General features: G+C 37.4%; 2 protein-coding genes across 2 annotated transcripts in view; one reads left to right on the forward strand and one right to left on the reverse strand.

Moving 5' to 3' along the window:
* Nucleotides 1-1,030: 1,030 nt before the first annotated feature.
* dscc1 (DNA replication and sister chromatid cohesion 1) lies at nt 1,031-7,026 on the reverse strand. The gene is made up of 9 exons (XM_081389024.1): nt 6,737-7,026; nt 4,548-4,713; nt 4,297-4,434; nt 3,368-3,458; nt 2,622-2,760; nt 2,484-2,536; nt 2,248-2,405; nt 1,976-2,124; nt 1,031-1,230 (listed from the first exon to the last, which is right to left on the reverse strand). The coding sequence occupies exons 1-9, from the start codon at nt 6,904-6,906 to the stop codon at nt 1,119-1,121; spliced, it is 1,176 nt and encodes a 391-aa protein (XP_081245150.1). The 5' UTR covers nt 6,907-7,026; the 3' UTR covers nt 1,031-1,118.
* Nucleotides 7,027-7,906: 880 nt separating this feature from the next.
* The window catches only part of deptor (DEP domain containing MTOR-interacting protein), a 41,524-nt gene continuing 27,348 nt past the window's right edge, over nt 7,907-22,082 (forward strand). The window contains exons 1-4 of the mRNA XM_081387947.1: nt 7,907-8,258; nt 8,587-8,674; nt 13,404-13,582; nt 18,079-18,202. Coding sequence (XP_081244073.1) covers nt 8,589-8,674; nt 13,404-13,582; nt 18,079-18,202 — 389 coding nt within the window. The 5' untranslated portion in view covers nt 7,907-8,258; nt 8,587-8,588. The remainder of the gene's footprint in view (nt 8,259-8,586; nt 8,675-13,403; nt 13,583-18,078; nt 18,203-22,082) is intronic.

A 22,082-nucleotide genomic window follows, 5' to 3' on the forward strand; every position in this document is an offset into this window, starting at 1 on the left:
TCTTGGGAAAACTATGCAATATCCTTCCAATTTTTCAAAATGTAAAATAGACATGTTACACGCACTCTTTTGCTGTTTAACAGCAGTTTTCATGTAAAATGTGATGAGCATTAAGAATTTTATCAGTATGAATTTTTTATTTAAAATGAGCTCTTTGGATGTTTTAGTTCTACTGTCTTTTAGTACAGAAAATGTATTAAAACGAAGATGACATGTTCATCATTACTCTGAGTAGGTCTGCAAGCTAAAGGAATATCATTTTCTGACTTCTGACCTATCACAGCTGTTTCACCACTTCACAACAGAAGTAATAGCGAGAGTAAAGACAGTTCTGCAAATTCTGTTCAATAGATCATTTAGGGAGAATTGACAGAGTTGACCTTTGTAGAATTACAATTGTCCTGTGGTGAAAAATCTAAAATAAAAAGTCTGAATTTTCTTGCAGTACTCATTCCAGGAGTTCCTTTTCAGAGCAAAAAACAACAGAAGATTATGCATAAGCCTCTATTAGGAAATACAAATAGCATTTTATTTGACGTTTCAAATACTACGTCAATGTTAATCAAGTTGTATTCTTGTTTTCGCACTTTATCTGCTTTTTACTGCCCCCCCTCTTTTACAGTTTAAGACAGCTCATTTTTCTCCACACTCTCTCTCTAATTTCCCCTTCTAAAACACTCTTAACATTTCTTTTTCCATAAACCAACTCAAACTATGAAAACAATGTAACTTTCAGAATACAAAACTTTCTCCCTACTTTAAATTATATTGTAATGCAGGCTTTTAAACCTGTAATATGTGTCTATTCCTAGTAACAAATATACATTTGATAAACAAAAATACGAGTTATGGATGTGTCTTTTGGCATGATCAGAGAGCTTATATGCTTAATTGAATCAATCAAAGCAGTACAAATTCAACACCAGAAATAATAATATAAAACATTAACATTAAACCAACTGTAAACATACACAGTAATTTTAAGGCTTATTGTATCAGTAGTGTTCAAATAACAATACACACGAAGATACACAGAATAACAATATATAATATGTTTATTATTGACTCAACAACATAAAAGGCAACAATAAGTGGCTTTACAGTGACTTGTTTTGTTGTTAAATTGCTACAGGTCTTCTTGAATTGTAGACCTTAATACCATTTTGCACAGATGAACGGGCATGTTTGGTCAGCAGGGCTCCAGTGGTCTGCTTCTCTCCACAGAGATCTCTGTTGAAGAAACAACAATCAGTTGGGGGTTATGTCTGTACATATTCTAATCTTTTGAAAACTTGCAGTTGCCGTAGGACAGTTCAGTAGTTGCAATTTTTAAGAAATTTGCCAACATACACAACAGTAATTATTTAGATTGATATTGCATTGTATTGTTTGAAAAATATATATATTGTTTACAGAGGCCATATTATACCCTTTTACAAATTATTATGCCCTTTCATGTATGAATATTCAAAAAACATTATTTTTTACATTGTTGCAGCACCTCTCTTCCAAGTCTGTCAGTAACACTGTTTAGTTTGTGTCTCCATAAAGCCCTTCTGTCCAAAACCAGCAATGTGCTCTGATTGGACCATTGCGTTGATTGGTCGACAGCGTCGAGTGCGTTTCGGAAATATGACGCATCTTACCATAACCGCGAGTTTTAACACTCAACTAATGGAACTCAACTAGGCCTCGCTCCTTTATTTTGCATATGCCATAGGCAGGACTTTTTTTAAATGAGGGATATTGTGACATGTTTGTTCCCAGAAGAAAACTAATGACTAAAATCGAGGCATTTCAGGAAGTTCAAAAACAGTGCTTACTGATATAGAGAATAACTCCATTTGGTGTGTGAGACTGTGAACTTTGCAGACACTTTTCAAGCTCAAACAGCAACTTTACACACTAAAGAAAGTTGAAAATGTAAAAAGCACAATAGGTCTTCTTTAAAACAATCAAATGTCAAAATACACACTGTATGTAGGGTTCAATGTCATCTTGTGTCCATTTTTCTCTCAGGCTGAAGAGTCTGTTGAATCGCTCCAGTGTGTCCTCAGGCAAATCTTCCACCCGCAGCAGCGAGATGGTCTCTGGTTTAGAGCTTCGATCTAATAGAGCTAAACCCTGAACGACAAAAAACATGGACACAAACATATTTCTTGAGAAATACTTAAGTTCTCAGTGGAGCATGTTACTGATGTTAGTCAATGTTTGTGTAAGTGTTGTTGAGTTGACTAATGTCCTCACCCGGAGCTGATCCAGTCTAGTGCTCATTCCTTCAGGAACGCTCTGCTGCCAAACCTCCTGGAACTCTGACAGGTTGAACTTCACAGCATTTTGCAGGAGCAGCTGAGCTGTGGCCCTACACACTTTGTCCTCATCCAGTGCAAACATGACTTGACCATCTAATGAAAAAGAAAAAAGAAAAGAAAATAAGGGGTCCTTCCATTCATTAAATGTTAATTAAATAAAAACATACTGACCTTCACTTGTGTAGCATCTTCCATAACAGTTGAGACAGTGTTCTATCATGGCTCTGTTCACAAAACAAAAAAAACATTAAAAGTTTTTGATCTGCTTTTTTTCTAGTCACACTTTTCTTATCTTTCACATTAACTCACTTTGGCTCAAGGGACCCCAGCTCTTCCAGACAAACAGTGAGAGGAACTTTGTTGAAAGACCAAGACTCTGAGTCCACCAGCTGGGTCACATGACCTAGGAGCTTCATCTCATAATCAAAATCCAGGATCCTCCAAAATCCTACAAACACAGGTCTATCAGTTCACGTCACCTATGGCTTTATGAATTAATATAGAGATCACTTTAACATGTACACAACAATAATGCATCCAATATATTATTAAGAAATAAACTGAAACATTTGCCATACATACATTTTAAAATGTAACAATTGGGATAAGATTTACTACTTAGGGCAAGAAGTTGCCAGGACCTATACAACTTTTAAGTAAATCTGAAACAATTTCTAATAATTTCACTTAATAGTGTTAAATGTGTTATTAAATGTAAAATACAAAATCAAACATAATTCTACATAAATTGAGCATTTTGACAATTTATTACAAACTGAATAATGACACAAATCTTTTTTTTTAAGGAAGGTTATCTCCATTATTAATAATAAAAAATAATTAAGGAATTATTAAATAACAACTCAATTAAAAATTATAATCATTTGTAATAATAATACCAGCAACCCACCCAAAGTTAATTTCACTTTTCATATCCAAAATATAAACCTTACACTACATAGAGAATATGTACTTAAGGTCTTATCCAAGTATTCTGATCCATTTTTAGGAGAGAAAGACAAATTTTAATCTGACCAAAAACTGTTTCAGCTCACCGTCAATTTCACAAGCATGAACATTTTGAAGATGCGTCTCAATTTCTTCTCTACTTGCTTGGATTCTCTCAAGAAGGTCATCTATAGTATACTAACAGATTAAATAAATACAAAATTTTTGATGTTATTTTTGGGCACAAAAAATGATCTTAATTCTACAAAGTTTTTAAAAGTACACGCATTGTTAATGGATTAGTAACTCATCTAAACACATAAATTTTGCTTTTACCATGGTCTGTCTGAATACTCGATTCTGATTGGCTGGAAGGTGTGCATTAAAACCATTTATTGCACAGGTAGTTCAAGTCACTGTTCTATATTAATGCACTGTTTTCATTGAAGCACACACACACACAGATATTGGAGGCCACGCAGCACACAGAAATATTCAGAAGCAAAGAAACTTCACTTGTCAACGCTTCCCCACGACTTTTATTAAATTTAGCTTCTCAACTGAATCGCTACATAATATTTCTCAGCAACAAAAGGGTTACACCGCTGTTTTTGAAACAGCTTCATTGTTAGTAGATAGACACTGCGCACAGACACAGGTAATTCACACACGCATCTCTCTCTCTTTCAATAACTCTATCAAATAATAGCTATAATTCATTCATCCAGATAAATGTAATCTTACGCACTACCATATCTGTGTCTGATTCAAAGTAGGCAGAATGCTAGATCTAGCGCATCGTAACTGATGAAAATAACCATCAATTTTAGCCTTCCGGTCACATGTAAACAACAACAACAGCTTTAACTTTTCAGTGCTGGCAAATGACCATGGTATAGGCTGGATAATACACGAATAGCTGTTTATTTAACAGTTTGAACACACTCCGCTTCACGTGGGGTGGTTGTTTGCCTCTGTGTCGTGCATTAATTAAAATTGTTTAATGCACAGTTACTAACTCTGACTCCTGGTGTACCTTATCTCCTGGCGCCTCCTCCTCCTGAATGCCCACCGCTGGACCATCATATGGATTCTCCATGAGAAGTTTCTTCAGTTTCTTCAACCTTGGTCTCTGCTTTCTCAGCTCCCAATAACTATTTGATAAACCCCAAATCTGGAAAACAACAACATATCTGTCAATGCACACAATCAGCATTACACTTTCCATAATCACCTACTATAAAGAATAAAATCACATCTTCAGAAACAACTTTTCCAGTCAGTCACCTGCGCATGCATGAGTTGAGATGTTGAGCTGTCGGGCAGCTGATCTGGCGTTTTACATCCTGGGACAAACAGGAGCAGGTTTGACGTGTCCGCAATTTTCAAGTCGTACGTCTTTTCTTCAGTGCACAGGACAGCATGCTCGTCTTTATCACCTCTGATTATAAGACTAATAAGAAACATAAACGGACATACATCATTCAAGACAGAGAAACATTAACAACCCTTGTGAAAAGAAGTGCACTTAATTGAATTAAATGTGCATTTGTAGTGAACTTCAAGTCAATATATTTATATATATTTCAAATATATATTTGAAAAAAAAAATAAACTGTACTTGCAGATAAAATATAAATATTAATGAAATAAAAGGTCATTTAAGTGTACTGTAAAGAGAGTAGACAACATTTTCATGACTTATGACTATTTATCTTAACACATAAGTACACTCACGTATGTGTGTATATGTATATATATTTTCCCCCTTTTTTTTTCTTTCTTTTCATTGTAAATAACATGCAATCAGTTGGCACTTAAGCATACTTTCGTAATAAGTACTAAGCAGTGGCGTAGGCAGAAATTGTATTTTGGGCGGGCCAGTGAAAAAGTGAGTGGGCCAATAGTTTTTCCTAGAAAAAAAATTACTTAAATAATAATTAATAAGTAAATAATAATAATATATTAATAAGCATGGTTTGAAATGAATAACAACACACTCCCCAATTTCTGTTAAATCAACCATATACAATGCAGCCTGGTGGAAATTAAGCTTTTGTGCCAAAAAAATTGCAACTAATTTAAACTAAACAATGTACAGTAGGATAGCCTATAAGGCATTCAGCTATACAGTACACAACACACCAGTAACTTAAGGCGAGACAGGTGAATAGGGTAACATTTTAAAATAATAGATATTACCATAAAACTTCCTCAGTTATTCTGGAGAATGACAAACAACTAATTTTGAGAAAACAGCATTTAAAGATTTGTAATGTAAAAAATCATACTTTTTAGCAGAAACAACTATTTACAGACACAATATCTTATCAAATCATCAGCAACAACAATACAAACCACCTAAAACACATCAAAACTTATAACACAGCATTTATGGCCAACAACTGAACAGAACCCCAGTCAAAAACAGTCAAAAACACACATCAAAATGTCAGAGCACGTCACGTGATGCATCTGAACGAATCACATTGTCAGAAATTGATATCAGCCAATGAGATTTCGCTTTTAGAGTTAAATGCCCCATTGTACTTTCACGATTGGTTGCTGATTAAAGGAAATTACCATATTTGGTTCCGACAGCATTGTGTACAGGAGAAAGTAGAGAGCTTTTCAACGGTGTTTGTGTTATGACAGGTGCAGAAAGCGATCGCGGTGCAGCATATTGATTAACAACGCCAACTTTTGTTGAATTTAGGAGAAATATACAGACGCAAATAGACAAAATGTAGTAAAATAAAGACCTAAATGTGTATTTTGGATTTTTTTTTTCACCACAAGTCTGAAATAATGCATTGAAGAAGACAAATAGCCCAAAATCTTAAAATTGACCAGTGAAAAAAACCCCGATGTTTTTGCCGTGTCTCGCCTTAAATCACTTCACGGGCAAAAATTAAGGAAATTAGTTAAACAACTGGCCTACCTTTGTTGTTTTCACTCTACAAAACAAGATGCAAGTGCCTGGGTTTAGTATTAAAAACAGAAATGATCTCATCATAGTCAAAAGAGTCACAGAGTTATTTTTCAAAGAACTAAAGGCCGCCAGAGCCCGCCGCCTAGAGAGTCTGCCTGTCGGACTCGGAACCCCTAGCAACCATAGCAACCAATTACGTTCCGGAGGGAGGCTTTCACGCATTTTATTCGGAAACAGAATTAAACACACACCAGTCAACAATAAATCAGGTTTATATTAATATATTTTCTTAAATACATTTGAATAATAAAAATAAACTAAAAATGTATTTTGATCAAACTTGCCTGGGCGGGCCAGTGAGTTATGTGGGTGGGCCAGTGCCGCCCTGGCCCATTACTGGCTACGCGCCTGGTACTAAGTATGTTGAGGTTTACGTTACTTCTTTTCCAGAAGGGAATGCAACATGCAATACTAATTTAAAAACGTCATCTCTCTAAAATAATACTGAGATGGTAAGTTGATCTTAAAACGAAGCACTATTCACCTTTTGCCACCTTCAATGTGTTTGCAAAGTGTATCATCCAGCTCCAGGAGACAGTAATCGCCCGACGACACACTATCTCCAAAAGAGAGACAGTAAGTGATAGGATGCAGGTCTTCTTCTTTTACTTTAGCTATTTGTAGTGTGGCTTGAACCTCTTCTAATGTCCTCATGTTATCAAAATAGTTTTATCCAGGTCGACTGAACACACAACATAAACACTTGTGCTGTTGTCAGCACGCAGCTCAACTTTCCCGCAATATTTAAACCGGAAGAGAAGGTTCCGGTTGATTGACAGTACCACGAGCCAATGAGCGTTTTCAGGCGGGCGCGTAACAGTGTGTAAACGTCACTAGTCCATAAGATGGCGCTAAATAACAAGATTTCATTGAAATGTGTCCTTTCAATTTATTTTAGTTGTGATGCTCAAAAAATGTGCACTGCAATTGAACACTATGGATTCTTAGTGTTCAGTCCCCAAGATATATTTTCTGTTTTCTTCACACATCATGCACCATATTTCATTGCTCTTCATTGACACTCTTGTCCTGGGTAAACACTAACTTTAGAAAAACAAAATTGTTGTGGTGGACATGAAACAACATCTGTGGACTGATTTGTAGTTTTTGATAGATAGATAGATAGATAGATAGATAGATAGATAGATAGATAGATAGATAGATAGATAGATAGATAGATAGATAGATAGATAGATAGATAGATAGATAGATAGATAGATAGATAGATAGATTATGCTTACTCTTTTCATATTTTTTTAAACGTAATAATATTATTTATTTATATACATAATATGTATTATTTATATACATAATTATAGATTTTTGGATTTTAGCATTAAAAGTCTAGGTCTGGGATGATAATAAAACAATAAAATATATAGGCTAATAATGTATAATAAAATGTATATTTTTATTTGTTTTACATTTTAAATCGTTTATTTTACTTTTTATTGTTAATTTTACTTCTTATGCATCTGTTACGATTGTTTTATGACTTAAATTATGATTTTAAATATATTTGTATGCAGATTACTCTGAATTACCATTATGTATAGAATAAAAAGACGTTTGAAAAACAGCAAAAATGTCACGGGTAATGTCACATTTAAAGTGATGGGCCCCAGGCTCCGCCCCTCATGGTGACTCCCCCTATGAGGATGGTCAAGTTGACTCGCCCTGCAACATGGACAGTAACGTGCTTTCACTGGAGGATAGTAAACAATCCACAATGGAATGAAGAAAATTAAAAGGCCGGAGTCTGTCTTCACAAATAATCTGCAGTTTGATGCTTCGGTGGGATTTATTGCAAAGCTTTGCGGTTCATGCATGTAAACGCATGTGATGGCTGAGGGCACTTGATGGCACACAAAAGACACAAGTTATTTCGACTAGGTTTCAGCTGTTTTCAACTGAACAGTGATGCTCTTTCAGTGACATCGCTGGTATTCCTCTGCAAACATCATTTCAGATCTGTTTGAAGTCTCGATCTGATCGGTATTAATAAGGTAAACAATTTTTTCTCCATATCGCGTGTTTGTTTTGACGTTCTTACATTATGGAGTCTGATTGAAATCTTTCGGACGGCGTGTTACATAAACATTTAACATGCCGCTGTGTTGTTTTCGCCTATTTCATTCTGGACAATTCTACCTCAAATATTAAAGCTGTCATAATCATCAAGCCTCTCCAAATGAATATGCTATATGAGAGGCGTGTTCAGTTACACCCAATACAAATTTAAGCACGCCTGTGCATGTCAATTCGTTTCACGAGAAGCGTATTTTTCCTCCAAACTTTGATTTGTCACATTCACGAATATGATTTCATATCCAGAGATGGACGGCATTGGGAACAGCACACAGAAGAGGGCTGCTGAGCTGGAGCGCATGGCCGAAGTCCTCGTTACAGGAGAACAGTTACGGTAGGTGTGGCTTGACACCCCAATTACACCGATTACCGTAGCGCACGCATCAAAACTAGTACGATCCCGATGAATGAAACTGCAAGCGAGCGACGTCTTTGTGTCCCGTCGCTGTCAGGAGATCTCTTCTAATTTGCCACTGTGGCTATTTGAAGTCACCATGAAGTAAAAAAAAATGAACAATTCTTTTTTTTTATGGAATAATGCAGGATTTATTATTTTATGATTTATCCGTACATCATTATTTTTTTTATTTAATCACGTGCCCTCTTCCCCACTAGCAGCGACATCTCTTCTCTGATGACGTGTTTAGTGGCATGAGGGCGGGACAATCTGTCACTCACATGAGATCACAGCAATAGCAAACAAAAATCGATGGACAAAATCAAGTCCCACCTCACATTTTTTTTCTTGTTTTAGAAGTAGTTTTACTCAGGGTATGTTTACACGACAACGTTAAACGGATGCTATTCCTTTTAATTTTTAACTTATAGATGACACTATTGTCAAAACGATCCCTTTCACACAGATCCCCGAAAACTAATTAAAAACGCTGTATTATTCATGACAGGCCAGTGGTTGGCGATGTCACTTGAAACACTTCCTATTGACTCAACATGTAATGCGCATGCAGTCACATTTTCACGCATTTTTTGCAGTTTACACGGAGACGATAATGGTATCGTTTTCAAAAGTTTGCGTTTCAGGGCCCAAAACCGCAGTTGTCGTGTAAATGAATGGCCAAAATGCATACAAAATTTTAAATTTTTTAGTTGAAAACAGTGTAGTGTAAAATGGCCCCTCAGTTATACAGTAGGCTACATCACACAATAGGGAAGAAAAGACTATCGCTTTATTCAGACTTTGATCTTTTATTACACATTTTGGATGAAAATTTTGTTGGTTTAGACATATAGCACATTAAGAAATGCATTTGGCACACCCATTTGTCATTACACAATTTTCCATTTTGAAAAGGTGATCTTTAAAGTTGGAATTAAATTCACCTTATCTATTTTGTAAATGCATGTTATGGATCTTTTTTGGGTTTCATTTTACTTTTCTTTTTTTTTTTGACCACATCATCTCTACTAATTCGATCTTCCAGTGATGTATGTCAGACTTTTATAAGTCGGACTCCAGTCTTTTAATTAAAAAACTATTCAGAGTGTGGAGTTTTCAAGGAGAAGTTGGTGTGTCCACCCTTTTATCACTGTATCTTATAGGCTAATTTGTTTGGGTTTGTCCATAGGGGAAAACCTGGGGCCGGTTGCACGGCTAAGACTAGTTTTACGACTTAGTCATCAAATTTTTTTTTCATTAAGACTGTTCATAACTGTTCCTAGTCAGACTCAGTTATATAAAACGTAGATTGGTCTGATTTGTTACTAGAAAGTGAGACTGACTGCCCTTGACTTAAGACTCAGTCTTAACATAAGGGATATGTTCATGCAACTGGCCCCTGATCTTTCTGCTGGAGTTAGTTTTGTGATACATACATAATGAAAATCTGTTTGTTTGCTGTTGATCACGACCTTGCTGAGTTTTTTTGTAATGTGACTGATTGGAGAACACAGCTGTGTTTGAGTCTATGTCCTTTCCCAGACACCTGCTCTGTTCGTAGCGAACCTTGACAGTGATAGTGAACGGTGTTTAGTCAATACATCTGATTAATGATTGCTGAATCACAGTACAGGACACCATAGCTTTTTCAGTGGTACACTATCTAGCAACCTTAAAACGTATCATTTACAAGCTCAGCTGTTTTATTAGGTTCTGTAGGCTACATGATGTCATATACAACGTCCTGAATGTGGTTTCAGGTGCATATAATAATAATGTTATTGGATCTCTAACAGACTCCCTGGAGGTAAAGATATCATTTGGTGGGCTTGAGAAAGATTTTATTTCCCAGTTTTGTGGGAATACCAGTACCACAGGACTGGTCCTGTTATTGTAGGTCACAGTGAACCAGTTTTATCTGTCGATCGCTGGTATCACTTCCATTTTCCCATGTACAGCTGACTAAGGTTTGTATAATCAGTAATCAGGCAGTGACAGCAGACCCACATTTTACCCTGTCCCAGCTCAGATGTACCTGATATCAGGTTAGCTCTAGGTTTGCTGTTGGTAGTCAGAACAGAGTTTAGTCAAAGTTCTTCTAAGGCATGTCATTTCACTCGGCGTCCATCTTTAAAGCGCCTCTCAGGCAGTATGCAAGTACAGCTCCTATCTCTTTGAATGGGCAAACATCAAATTCTCCAAAGCTGTTCTTCCGATTCAATTTCATATAATTTAAATCACTTTCTTAAAATTTGTTACTAAATGCTCAAATCATAAAAAAACAACAACGTATTTTCCAGGCTGGACTTGCCAATGCGCATGTTCAGTCATAAGCACACATCTCAGAACACTTACTGTTCTGATTCACTAACTGCAGTGATGCAATCACTTTTATTTAGAAGGCGGGACTTATTCCGCCATATTCCGCGTTGCACTTTCTCTCATTAATAGTAATAGATTTTGTGTGCTAGAGAAACAAGCACGCAGCCATCTTTAGAATTTTTAACTTCCGTTTTTGCAGTAGCTCTGTATATTTCTAAGTAATTCGCTGGTGAAGTGGATTTACTTATTGTAGAGGTAACAAAAGTTATCATGAGTATTGTAACGTTTTAAGCATAGATTTTAAAACGAGTGGTGCATTCATAAATCCGTAAGATCTTACCTTCATGCTGTGGATTTACAAACCGGCTGAAAAGGGGCGGGGCTACATAAGGACGCACCATCTTTGCATACCTAAAGACTTTGGTTTAGTCCAGTTAACAGACAGGTTTTAAATAAACAGCAAGGGGTTCCAGAAATATGGAAGTGCCTCCTCAACAATATTGATAGACAATATAATAGTTTATTTTTTATTTTTTATAAAACAAGAAATATTATTAAAAAAAATACTCGATAAAATGGGGGCTAACATTGTCCAACAGTGGATAAAGTTTCTCACTCTTGCACATCAATACAGGATTATTATTACAGTTTTTTCATTTAGTTTTTATTATCAATTTGTCTTTTTAATTTAGTTTTCATTCATTTTCACTGTCATCTTTTGCTTTAGTGTAGTGTAGTCTTTTTTTATTTTAGTATTTTAAGGCTACCAAATAATAGTTTAATTTAATTTAAAATGTATTTAACTGTATCATTTAAAGATGTTTCTCATATTTCTCAGCATAATCTAGTGTTACTACTATCTAGTGGTATTTTCATATTCAATGCAGATTGGGTGTAAGAATTTCAAGTTTTTCAAAAACTAAAAATAATTTGTGAGCACTTTTATTTTAGTTAGCATTGGATTCATAAATTATTTTTGTTTAGATTCCATTTTTTCCAAGTCATGCTAGTCTGTTTTTATTTCAGTTTTAGTTTTAGTTTTATTTTCATTAATGATAGCAGTAGCACTGCATCCAAAAATAAGAACTGGATGCATAACATGAAATGATCTATAACTGATCATTAATTCAGACTATTAGTTCATTAGTTCTATATGACTGCAAACCCTATAAACATTAATTCGCCTCATTTTAGACACCAACCACTTGCCATTGGAAAACACTAGTCGTAGCTGACATTTCACTCAGGCTATTATAGTAATGTTCTATCACGTGTCTCAAATTGCTCTGTTGTTCATGTCAGAAAGTGCCAAAGTGCACTTTAATAGTATGACCTACTGGCTGCACACTGCTGTGGTCATGTGAGTCTTTGTTACAGGGTGTTCAGTTACTTGTCAACCCCATGCCGTTGTGTCAACTGCTGCATGACTGCTTGTTGCTGATAATATAATTCAGAATATCTAGCTATCAGTGTTAGAACAAGATATGATGGAAACTTCTGCTGGCACTTATGGAGTTCATAACCTACTGTAACTTTACTTTAGTTTTTTCTTTTGGTTGTAAACTAGCTAAAATGTATGTTCCAGCACCTCTTAAAACGATAGTTCACCAACCAATTACAATTCTGTTGTTATTTACAGACCTTTTCAAACCTGTAGGTTTTCTGCGAGACACAAAAAAGATCTTTTGAATGTTACAACTGTTTGCCCAACTGTTTTTGTCCTTGCAATGAAAGTCAACAAAATTTTGGACCCCACTGACTTTCATTGTATTGAAATTATTATTATTATTATTATTATTTTTTTTTTTTTGCAGAATATCCTCTTTTGTATGCCCAGATGTCATAAATTCTGTAATCTAACACAGATGATTAAGTGAAAGGTGCAATAAAGCTATTGCATAAGATCAAATGGCATAATAATAATGGCATAATAATTATTACAAATTAGTCATGATAATAACTGTTTAAGACACCAAAAGCCGCATGTGGGCACTTGAATTTCGATTTAACTCTCATAGTTTAGTCTAATTACATTACACATTTGAGTTTAGGTGAACTGGATTATAAATTTCAATGTTAATTATCTCATTCTATGTCAACCATCTGTTCTATAAAACTTTTGTACTTCTTAAAGACAAATTGGGAAGTTATTTTAGGTTGAATCTTCATGAATTGACCCAGGAAAGATATAGCTGTGCAAATGTAGGTATGGAGGTCATTTTTTAAAAAGTGTGTCATGATGTTACAGGTTTTTGTGTTGCAGGTTATTTAATGCTGGTTGCTAAATGAAGAATTTACACTGAAACAGGTGGAAAGATGACTCTTGGTCTGATTTATTTTCCAGGCTGCGACTCCATGAGAGTAAGGTGATTAAGGACAGAAGGCATCATCTCCGCACCTATCCGAACTGCTTTGTAGCTAAGGAGATTCTTGATTGGCTAATTGAGCACAAAGAAGCCTCTGACAGAGAGACTGCCATCACGATCATGCAGAAACTTTTTGACCAGAGCATCATTCACCATGGTGGGTTTGTCCAACACAGACTTGAATTCCTATATTTGTATTCTACAATATTAATGGTAACGCTAACCCAAAATGTAACATTCTGTCATTAAAGGAGAACTCCGGTCAATTTTAACATTGAGCAAATTTTTTTGTAAATTTGGAGTGCTGTCAATACAGAGAACAACGTCAAAAATCGGTGTTGCCTACACCGTGTTATCCTCTTTTTAAAATTTGCACCCTGTTGACTTCAATGGGGCAAGTTTTAAACCTGCTTTTAGCCTCTTAACATCCTTGATGTGTCATTACAAGTGCTCGACAATCGACTACTGTGGACTTCGACCGAAAACAGGAAGAAAATACAGGTATGTGCGCTGGCTGAAATAACATAATTTTTATTCATATCTTTCACATCTACTGCAGTCAGATTCACCCGTGATCACTCAGAAGGAATCACTCACATTAGCTGTGCACTTGTAATGACACATCAAGGATGTTAAGAGGCTAAAAGCAGGTTTAAAACTTGCCCCTGTCATGATTCTGCCTTGTGTTTTAGTAGTTCTCTAGTCTTGTGGCAGGATCATGACAGACCCATGTTTTGTGTACAAGCGCTTGGTCATTAGTTTGGCCATGTGCTTGTGTTGTCTCGTTTCCCAGCCCCGCCCTCCTTGTTACCCTCATTTAGTAATTATCTCCTCCTAATATTCACCTGTTTCCCTCATTAGTTTGTCCCTATTTAATCCCCTTGTGTTTGCTGTCCTTTGTCGGTTCATTGTGAAATGTGTATCTGTGAATTGTTGTTGCTGTGAATACTTTGTCTAGAGTTTTTGTTAGTGAAGTTTATTGTCTTTATATAGTTAAGCCTTGTCAGTCTAGTCACCCGTTACCTGTGTTGTTTTGCCCCCTCGTGGGTTTTGTTTTCTGTTTTATATCAATAAATCCCGTTTGTATTGTGTACTGTCTGCGCTTGGGTTCATCTTGTTGCACGCCCGTGACAGAATGAACCGACCACAACTGAACCCAGCAGACAGTTTGTCCTCGTCCCTTCAGTCTCCAGCGGACCCTCTGGAGGATTGGTGGCTCAAGGCCATCTCCGACTCCAAGATGGGAAAACTGCCAATTCCTCCCCAGGAAGAACGATCTCTAAATGAGTATGTCCGGGTCGTGGAGGAGAGGAGGTGTTTTTTACCTGAGAGCCTCCTTAATCGCTACCTCATTGCGGGCCTTAATGATATCCCCCCTCTGGCTAAACGGGAGAGGCTGGTCTGTCGTCCTTTCCAGGAGATGGTGGCCCACCTGTCACGGAGAGACCCGCCCAGTGCCACTAGCCCACTTCCACCTGGCATGCTGCCCGTGATCCCGGAGGGTCGTGTTCTTGCCGTGGCTACGCTGGGGGACCAGACTGTTTTCTCCACTACTCCCAAAGTGGCTACTCTTCGCGGCAAGCGGGGAAGACGGCTGTCCTGGGAGTCCGCATCAGAGGCCTCATCGACGGAGTCTACACATCCCGGGACTGTCTTCCCAGCGCCTGTTCCAATTCCCGTGGAACTCCATAGAGTCACCAGTCCAGCTACAGCCTCGGTACCACGGCCCAGAAGGAAGAAGAGGAGGAGAGGAACCTCCCAACCGTCGTCCTTGCCTGGTCCTGAGCCCGCTGCAGCCGTGAGCGCTGTCCCAGAACCCGCTGCAGCAGTGGGGAAACAGACTGTGGTGAGTGCGGCAGAGAGGTCCGTGGCCGATTCAGCTGCCAAAGAGGTTTTGCGGTCTGTTTCTGCTGATACTTTATCTAAGTACCTCGAGAGCCTAGTCCGGATCTTGGAGGCCCCTGTCAAGGCTGCAGCGGAGAGCGCCGTGCCCCAGGCTGCAGCGGAGAGCGCCGTGCCCCAGGCTGCAGCGGAGAGCGCCGTGCCCCAGGCTGCAGCGGAGAGCGCCGTGCCCCAGGCTGCAGCGGAGAGCGCCGTGCCCCAGGCTGCAGCGGAGAGCGCCGTGCCCCAGGCTGCAGCGGAGAGCGCCGTGTCCAAGTCGGCAGCGGAGAGACCCCCTGTTCCTCCTGTTCCCCCTGTTGCCGCCCCTGTTGTGACTTCCCCTGTTCCCAAGACCCTGTGTGTTTCCTCAGCCACCCCTGTCACAACTAAGCCCTGGACTGTTCCCTCCAGGACCCCTCCTCATGGTTCCCAGTCATCCCGCATTCCTCGTCCTAAGCCCCCTTCCCGTGAACCCAAGACCCCCAGTTCACCTATCCACCCCGGACTTTTCCCCAAGGACACTGTGTTTCCCCCACCTCCCCTTCCTTGTTTGTTTTTTCTTATTTTTCACCCCAATCCTGTTATCGTTTATTCTTGTTTGCCACTGTTGTTGTTCGTCATGTTTTGCTGGTTTGTGTCTTTGTCTCAGTCGGTCATGTCTCGTGTTTAATGTCCTCTTGAGGAGCGTCTGGTAGCCGCTCCTTAAGGGGGGGGGTTCTGTCATGATTCTGCCTTGTGTTTTAGTAGTTCTCTAGTCTTGTGGCAGGATCATGACAGACCCATGTTTTGTGTACAAGCGCTTGGTCATTAGTTTGGCCATGTGCTTGTGTTGTCTCGTTTCCCAGCCCCGCCCTCCTTGTTACCCTCATTTAGTAATTATCTCCTCCTAATATTCACCTGTTTCCCTCATTAGTTTGTCCCTATTTAATCCCCTTGTGTTTGCTGTCCTTTGTCGGTTCATTGTGAAATGTGTATCTGTGAATTGTTGTTGCTGTGAATACTTTGTCTAGAGTTTTTGTTAGTGAAGTTTATTGTCTTTATATAGTTAAGCCTTGTCAGTCTAGTCACCCGTTACCTGTGTTGTTTTGCCCCCTCGTGGGTTTTGTTTTCTGTTTTATATCAATAAATCCCGTTTGTATTGTGTACTGTCTGCGCTTGGGTTCATCTTGTTGCACGCCCGTGACAGCCCCATTGAAGTCAACAGGGTGCAAATTTTAAAAAGAGGATAACACGGTGTAGGCAACACCGATTTTTGTCGTTGTTCTCTGTATTGACAGCACTCCATATTTTACAAAAAAATTGACCGGAGTTCTCCTTTAATTACTAGGGCTGGGATGATACACCTGTCTTCCGATTCGATACATTTTTTTTCTTGTGTCCACTAGTAAGAGATATGACACCACCTAATACTCACATATTGAAAAATAAACTGTCTGTAATAAAATAAGAACAAAGAATCAAATTACGAGCAATAGCACAATTTCAATAGATAAATAAATAAAAATAAAGTTTTAACAAAAACAGCAGCAGCAGCAGGTTTATCAGGCTGCTGTCACAAGAGCTGCACGGATCCAATATACTCATGACTCAACCGTTTACATTCACAAGATATATAGCAGTCTATGTTTACTAGGATACTCGCCGAGACTGGCATTATTTTACGTAATTTTGTGTGAATATGTCCTTTCAAGTGCAAAAAGACGTGAAAGCTGAAACTCAATTTAACATTTGTGCGCTGTCTGAGAAGTGGCTTTCTGGGGCGCGCGCTTTGGATGTGTGCACACACGAAACTTCTCAAACTATTGAATTGAGTTCTCCTTCGCGTCTTATTGTGCTTGAATATTTAAATTGGCAAGGCTTAAAAACACATGCAAGTGATAAACTTCCGGGATTTTATCGATCGGGGAAGTGACAGTTGCATCAACTGTCCTGAGCCTCGTTTCATCTGGCAGTCCTTATTGTCAAGCCATGACCTCTCCTGAAATAAAAGAGGTACCTTTCCTCTGCCTATAACCAAGGACTAAAATAAAGCAATTTAAAATGAATTAATATTGATTCTGAAAAAAAAAGAAAGAAAAATTGCGATAGTTCATTGAATCGATTTTTTTTCCCCTCCAGCCCTATTAATTACTCATGTTGTTCTAAACCTGTGTGAAGATTATCCTGACTAATGTTATAATGAATGTAAATGGGGACTGGAGCTATATAAAAAAAAAAAGCTCCATAAAAGTGTTCCATAAGAATTGCACGCTAAACTATAAGTGATCTGAAGCCATTTTCTTCACATCAAATGCTGTCAATGTACCCTTTTTTATTCTTTTGACTTGTGCAGTACATTTTGAAGGTCAATGAATAACAGCTTAAATTTCAGTCATTATGATAGTCAAATGGACCACTTTTGTTATACTTTTAGGGTGATTGTTTTTGCCATTTTGGAGCTTGACAGGCCCAGTCCCCATTCACTTTCATTATATGGAAAAGAGCAGCCAAGATATTCTTTAGAACTTCACCTTTTTTTCATGGAAGAAAAGAAAGTCATACAGGTTTGGAATAACATGAGTAAATGATGACAGAATTGATCCCTTCAGTATTTTATGTGCAAAAGTACAACAAAACATGATCTCAACTGTTACACTGTCAAGGAAACCAAATTGATCTTTAGACCATGACTTGTGTTTGTAGCAGTGTCTTTGTTAATTTGTTAACTTTTTCAGCTGCACTTAACTTGAAACCTTAACAACAAACCTGTTTTGAATTTGTTTGTCCTCACAGTTTGTGATGAACACAAGGAGTTCAAAGATATGAAGCTGTTCTACCGTTTCAGGAAGGATGACGGAACCTTTCCACTGGACAGTCAAGCCAAAGTTTTTATGAGAGGTCAACGGATATATGAGAAGTAAGCGCTTTTATACACCATTACAATTCTGAGAGGTTATTGAATTATTAATAGTTTACTATTTGTTTTGATACCCACTTGTTAAACATTGACATTATCATGTTTTTCCTCTTCTTCTAATCCATTATTGAGGTCCAAGCAAGGTAGTTTCCTCTCTACTGGGTTGTACCACTAAAACAGGATGTGAAAGTGTTGTTTTTCTTGTGTACAAGTCTGTACATATTGATTTTGAACACATGGGGCCCGTCCGGTAAATCAACAGTGTCCATAGTAACACAGATTTCAAGCTGATCGAGCATGCTGTGCTCCAGCCGGATACGTTTAGAAGTAGCAGCTCTACCTGCAAGTTGTTGCTTGTTAATGTAGCTCAGAACAAAACCAAAACCACAACAATTACTATAAAAAATAATTTTAATTATTAGTTTTATTCTTGTCCCGAACTTCAATGTTCATGTCTTCAATATTTAAAAAAACAAAAACATTTTAATAATTCTAGGCATGTTGTGTATGTTATGCACTGTTGTGCACGACTCAACAATTAAACAGTTACATCTTTTAATTATAATAATTTAGAAAGTAGCATTTGACATGCTGTAGGAAAAATAAGTAATGTAGGATTTCTGTAATTAATAAGCAATTTAGTGATTAGTAACATATTTAAAGTGCCTCTATTATGCTATTTTAAAGTTTCCTATTTTTGTTTTGGAGGTCTCTTACAATAAATGCAAGGTCAGAAGACACTTTAATTTAAATGCAAATGCAAGGTCAAAAGACACTTTAATTTTCTCAGAATTAACATTCACTGCAAAAAAATGCTTTTCTTACTTAGTATTTTGTCTTGTTACCAGTCTAAATATCTAAAAACTCTTAAATCAAGATGTTTTTACTAGATAAGTAAAATGGCATAAGATGTTGTGTTTTCTAAAAAAAACAAGCTAAATTATCTGCCAATGGGGTAAAAAAAAAACTTAATTCAAACTGAAACAAGATTATTATTATTATTATTATGTTTTACCTCATTGGCAGATAGTTCTGCTTGGTTTAAGAAATCATTTAATATAGATATTTTTTTATTTATTTTTCAGAAAACACGACATAATCATTTATGCAATTTTACTTGTCTAGTAAATGCTTCTTGATTTAGGAATTTTTAGATATTTGAGCTGGAAACGAGACAAAAATACTAAGAAAAGCATTTTTTTTTTTTTTTGCAGTATTGCAACTTCACCTCTTTTCTTACATTGTCTGAAATGGTTCAATAAAGGATTCAGTCTCTCAAAACCCTTCCTTTTCCCAGATCCTACTCTGCTCTGATTGGTCAGATGGCCCAGTCTGTTGTAATTGGTCTACCGCTTACAGCGCGTGTTGGAAATAAAACGCATGTTACCGTATCCGAATTTCAGCTCCGGATCTTCCTCAGCCCTTGTATACACAGTGATACGAACAGTAACAATGGCATCGATTTTATGGTATCAATTCATCAATTCAATTCAGTGTGCAGTCGCAGACTGCTGGAGCATGGCATCATTCAGCATGGTGAGCACATGGATGAAATATACAGTGAGGAAAATAAGTATTTGAACACCCTGCTATTTTGCAAGTTCTCCCATTTGGAAATCATGGAGGGGTCTGAAATTGTCATCGTAGGTGCATGTCCACTGTGAGAGACATAATTTAAAAAAAAAAAAAATCCAGAAATCACAATATATGATTTTTTAACTATTTATTTGTATGATACAGCTGCAAATAAGTATTTGAACACCTGTCTATCAGCTAGAATTCTGACCCTCAAAGACCTGTTAGTCTGCCTTTAAAATGTCCACCTCCACTCCATTTATTATCCTAAATTAGATGCACCTGTTTGAGGTCGTTAGCTGCATAAAGACACCTGTCCACCCCATACAATCAGTAAGAATCCAACTACTAACATGGCCAAGACCAAAGAGCTGTCCAAAAACACTAGAGACAAAATTGTACACCTCCACAAGGCTGGAAAGGGCTACGGGGATTTCGAGCCATAAATTGGCCATGATTGGATTGTGAAATGATGCCTACATTTTTTTAATTGACACAAATGTCATTTTTTTAGATTTTTATTTAACCCTAACCTTTGTCCTGTAAAATAACTTCTGTTTAAGCTCTATTGAAGGTCTCTTTGAAAAACTAGCATTAGTAGCAATATTCTAGCAATAAAAAGTAGCATTTAGTGCAATATTCTCTGTTAGAGTAGTGTGAAATTTTTGAAGCAAGTTTAATCTGAGTCAAGAATGGTTAACCCATCTTGCAATAGAAGCTTGTGTTTGCTCTGCGATCATGACCTGATTGAGGCCGACTTAGCAGCATGCCGTGCTTCGTCGTAGACGTTACTCTACGGGCCGCCCTGCTCTTGCATAACAGGAAGATGAAGTCCAGCGGGAGACATCTGTCACACAAACCTTCAGTGTGCTTTTATGTAATCACCATGGACACATTTGAGCTTGTGGTCAGTATTTGCAGACTTTGCTCTTAGGGAAGCTTGTTTGGTTTGCTTCCCATTATCGCCGAAGAGCTCAGTCTGCTGATGGAGCATAAAAATAAAATGTTTTTGAGAGTGAATGGTACTCTCTCTGACTAGGTTCAAGAACTACATAAGAAAATGGCCAGGAATGTTTTGTGATCTGTCTCTAAGCAACCGTGATTAGCCTTTGTCAACAACTTTTTTTTTTTTATGCCTTCCTGGTGTTGTGGAGATTTTAAAAAGGGCTGTTTGCCAGTGTTCTCAGTATATACTGTGGGCTTGGGTTACTAAAACCAAATGTAAAAAGAGGAGTATGGCCCCTAAAAAAGAACTTCCTGCTTCAGTGTTTTTTCCGATTGTTCCCTTTTCCCTAATGGAGGTCTTTGAGATGTCGAAAATGTCTATTAGCATCTGGTTCCCTTTACTCACAGACATCCACATAGAATTCAACTATTGTAGAAAATGCATGCAGAAGCAAACAAACAATGAATAATGTGTGTATTTACCGTTTTTTTTTTTTTTTTAGAAGGATTAATAATTCTAAAAGGAACTACTGAAAATCACATCCAGTGTTACAATATAAGGATTTTTTCCACTTTCACTTCCCCTGGTAAAAATGTATATGGCCCTACCCCCCAATGTGTACCTGTTATCGTTTAGAAACTTACTTTGTTTAAAAAAATAACAAAAAGGTGAGTAAATTATGACTAAATTAACCCTTAAAAAAAAAAAAAAACGGTATTTATTTGAAATAGAAATATTTTGTAACATATATACATTTCTTTGTCACTTTCAATCAATTTAATGCATTCCCGCTGAATAAAAATAATATATTTTTATTTAAAAAAAGTTTTAAAGTGTAAAACAGAATTCGCAAAACAGTTCAAACATTGTCTTGCCTAATGGGGCAAATGGCAGTTCCATCAGCTGGTCCAGAACTCTCTCACTCTGGGACCGGATCATCAGGCCACCCTTATTGTTGAGCTTTGACATTGTTTCTCATGACTTGATCACTGAAACACTAAGCAATATTTAGACAAAGAAACATAACATCTCTGTCACAAACATACCATGCAACGAGATCTGTGGTTTTAAAGGAAGCAGAGCATTCAGGATATGGTTAAAAGTGTGACCTGCTAACAGAATAGCTAGATATTAATGAAAAATGATGATCAAAAAAACGGGGCTCAAAACTAGGCCAATGCCACATATAATTTCTTGCAAAAGTCAGTCATTAATATATGGTTGCTCAACTGCAAGTGGTTTGAAATCGCTGTTTGCCTTGAAAGGCACAAGAATAGACTCAGTATGTACATGGCAAATATCTAATACGCAGGCTCACATTGCTGGCACTGCATGTTGACTGATAGTGAGTCATTTGTG

This window comes from Scardinius erythrophthalmus (assembly GCF_964197995.2).
Source record: "Scardinius erythrophthalmus genome assembly, chromosome: 16".
In the NCBI taxonomy this organism is placed as follows: domain Eukaryota; kingdom Metazoa; phylum Chordata; class Actinopteri; order Cypriniformes; family Leuciscidae; genus Scardinius; species Scardinius erythrophthalmus.

Excerpts from the sequence above, each read along its gene's own strand:
- dscc1 (XM_081389024.1), bottom strand. The coding sequence starts at position 6,906 with ATGAGGACATTAGAAGAGGTTCAAGCCACACTACAAATAGCTAAAGTA. Across the intron at positions 2,406-2,483 it reads AAGATGCTACACAAGTGAAG|ATGGTCAAGTCATGTTTGCA; the intron begins GTCAGTATGTTT and ends CTTTTTCATTAG. Across the intron at positions 2,125-2,247 it reads CTAGACTGGATCAGCTCCGG|GGTTTAGCTCTATTAGATCG; the intron begins GTGAGGACATTA and ends TTTGTCGTTCAG.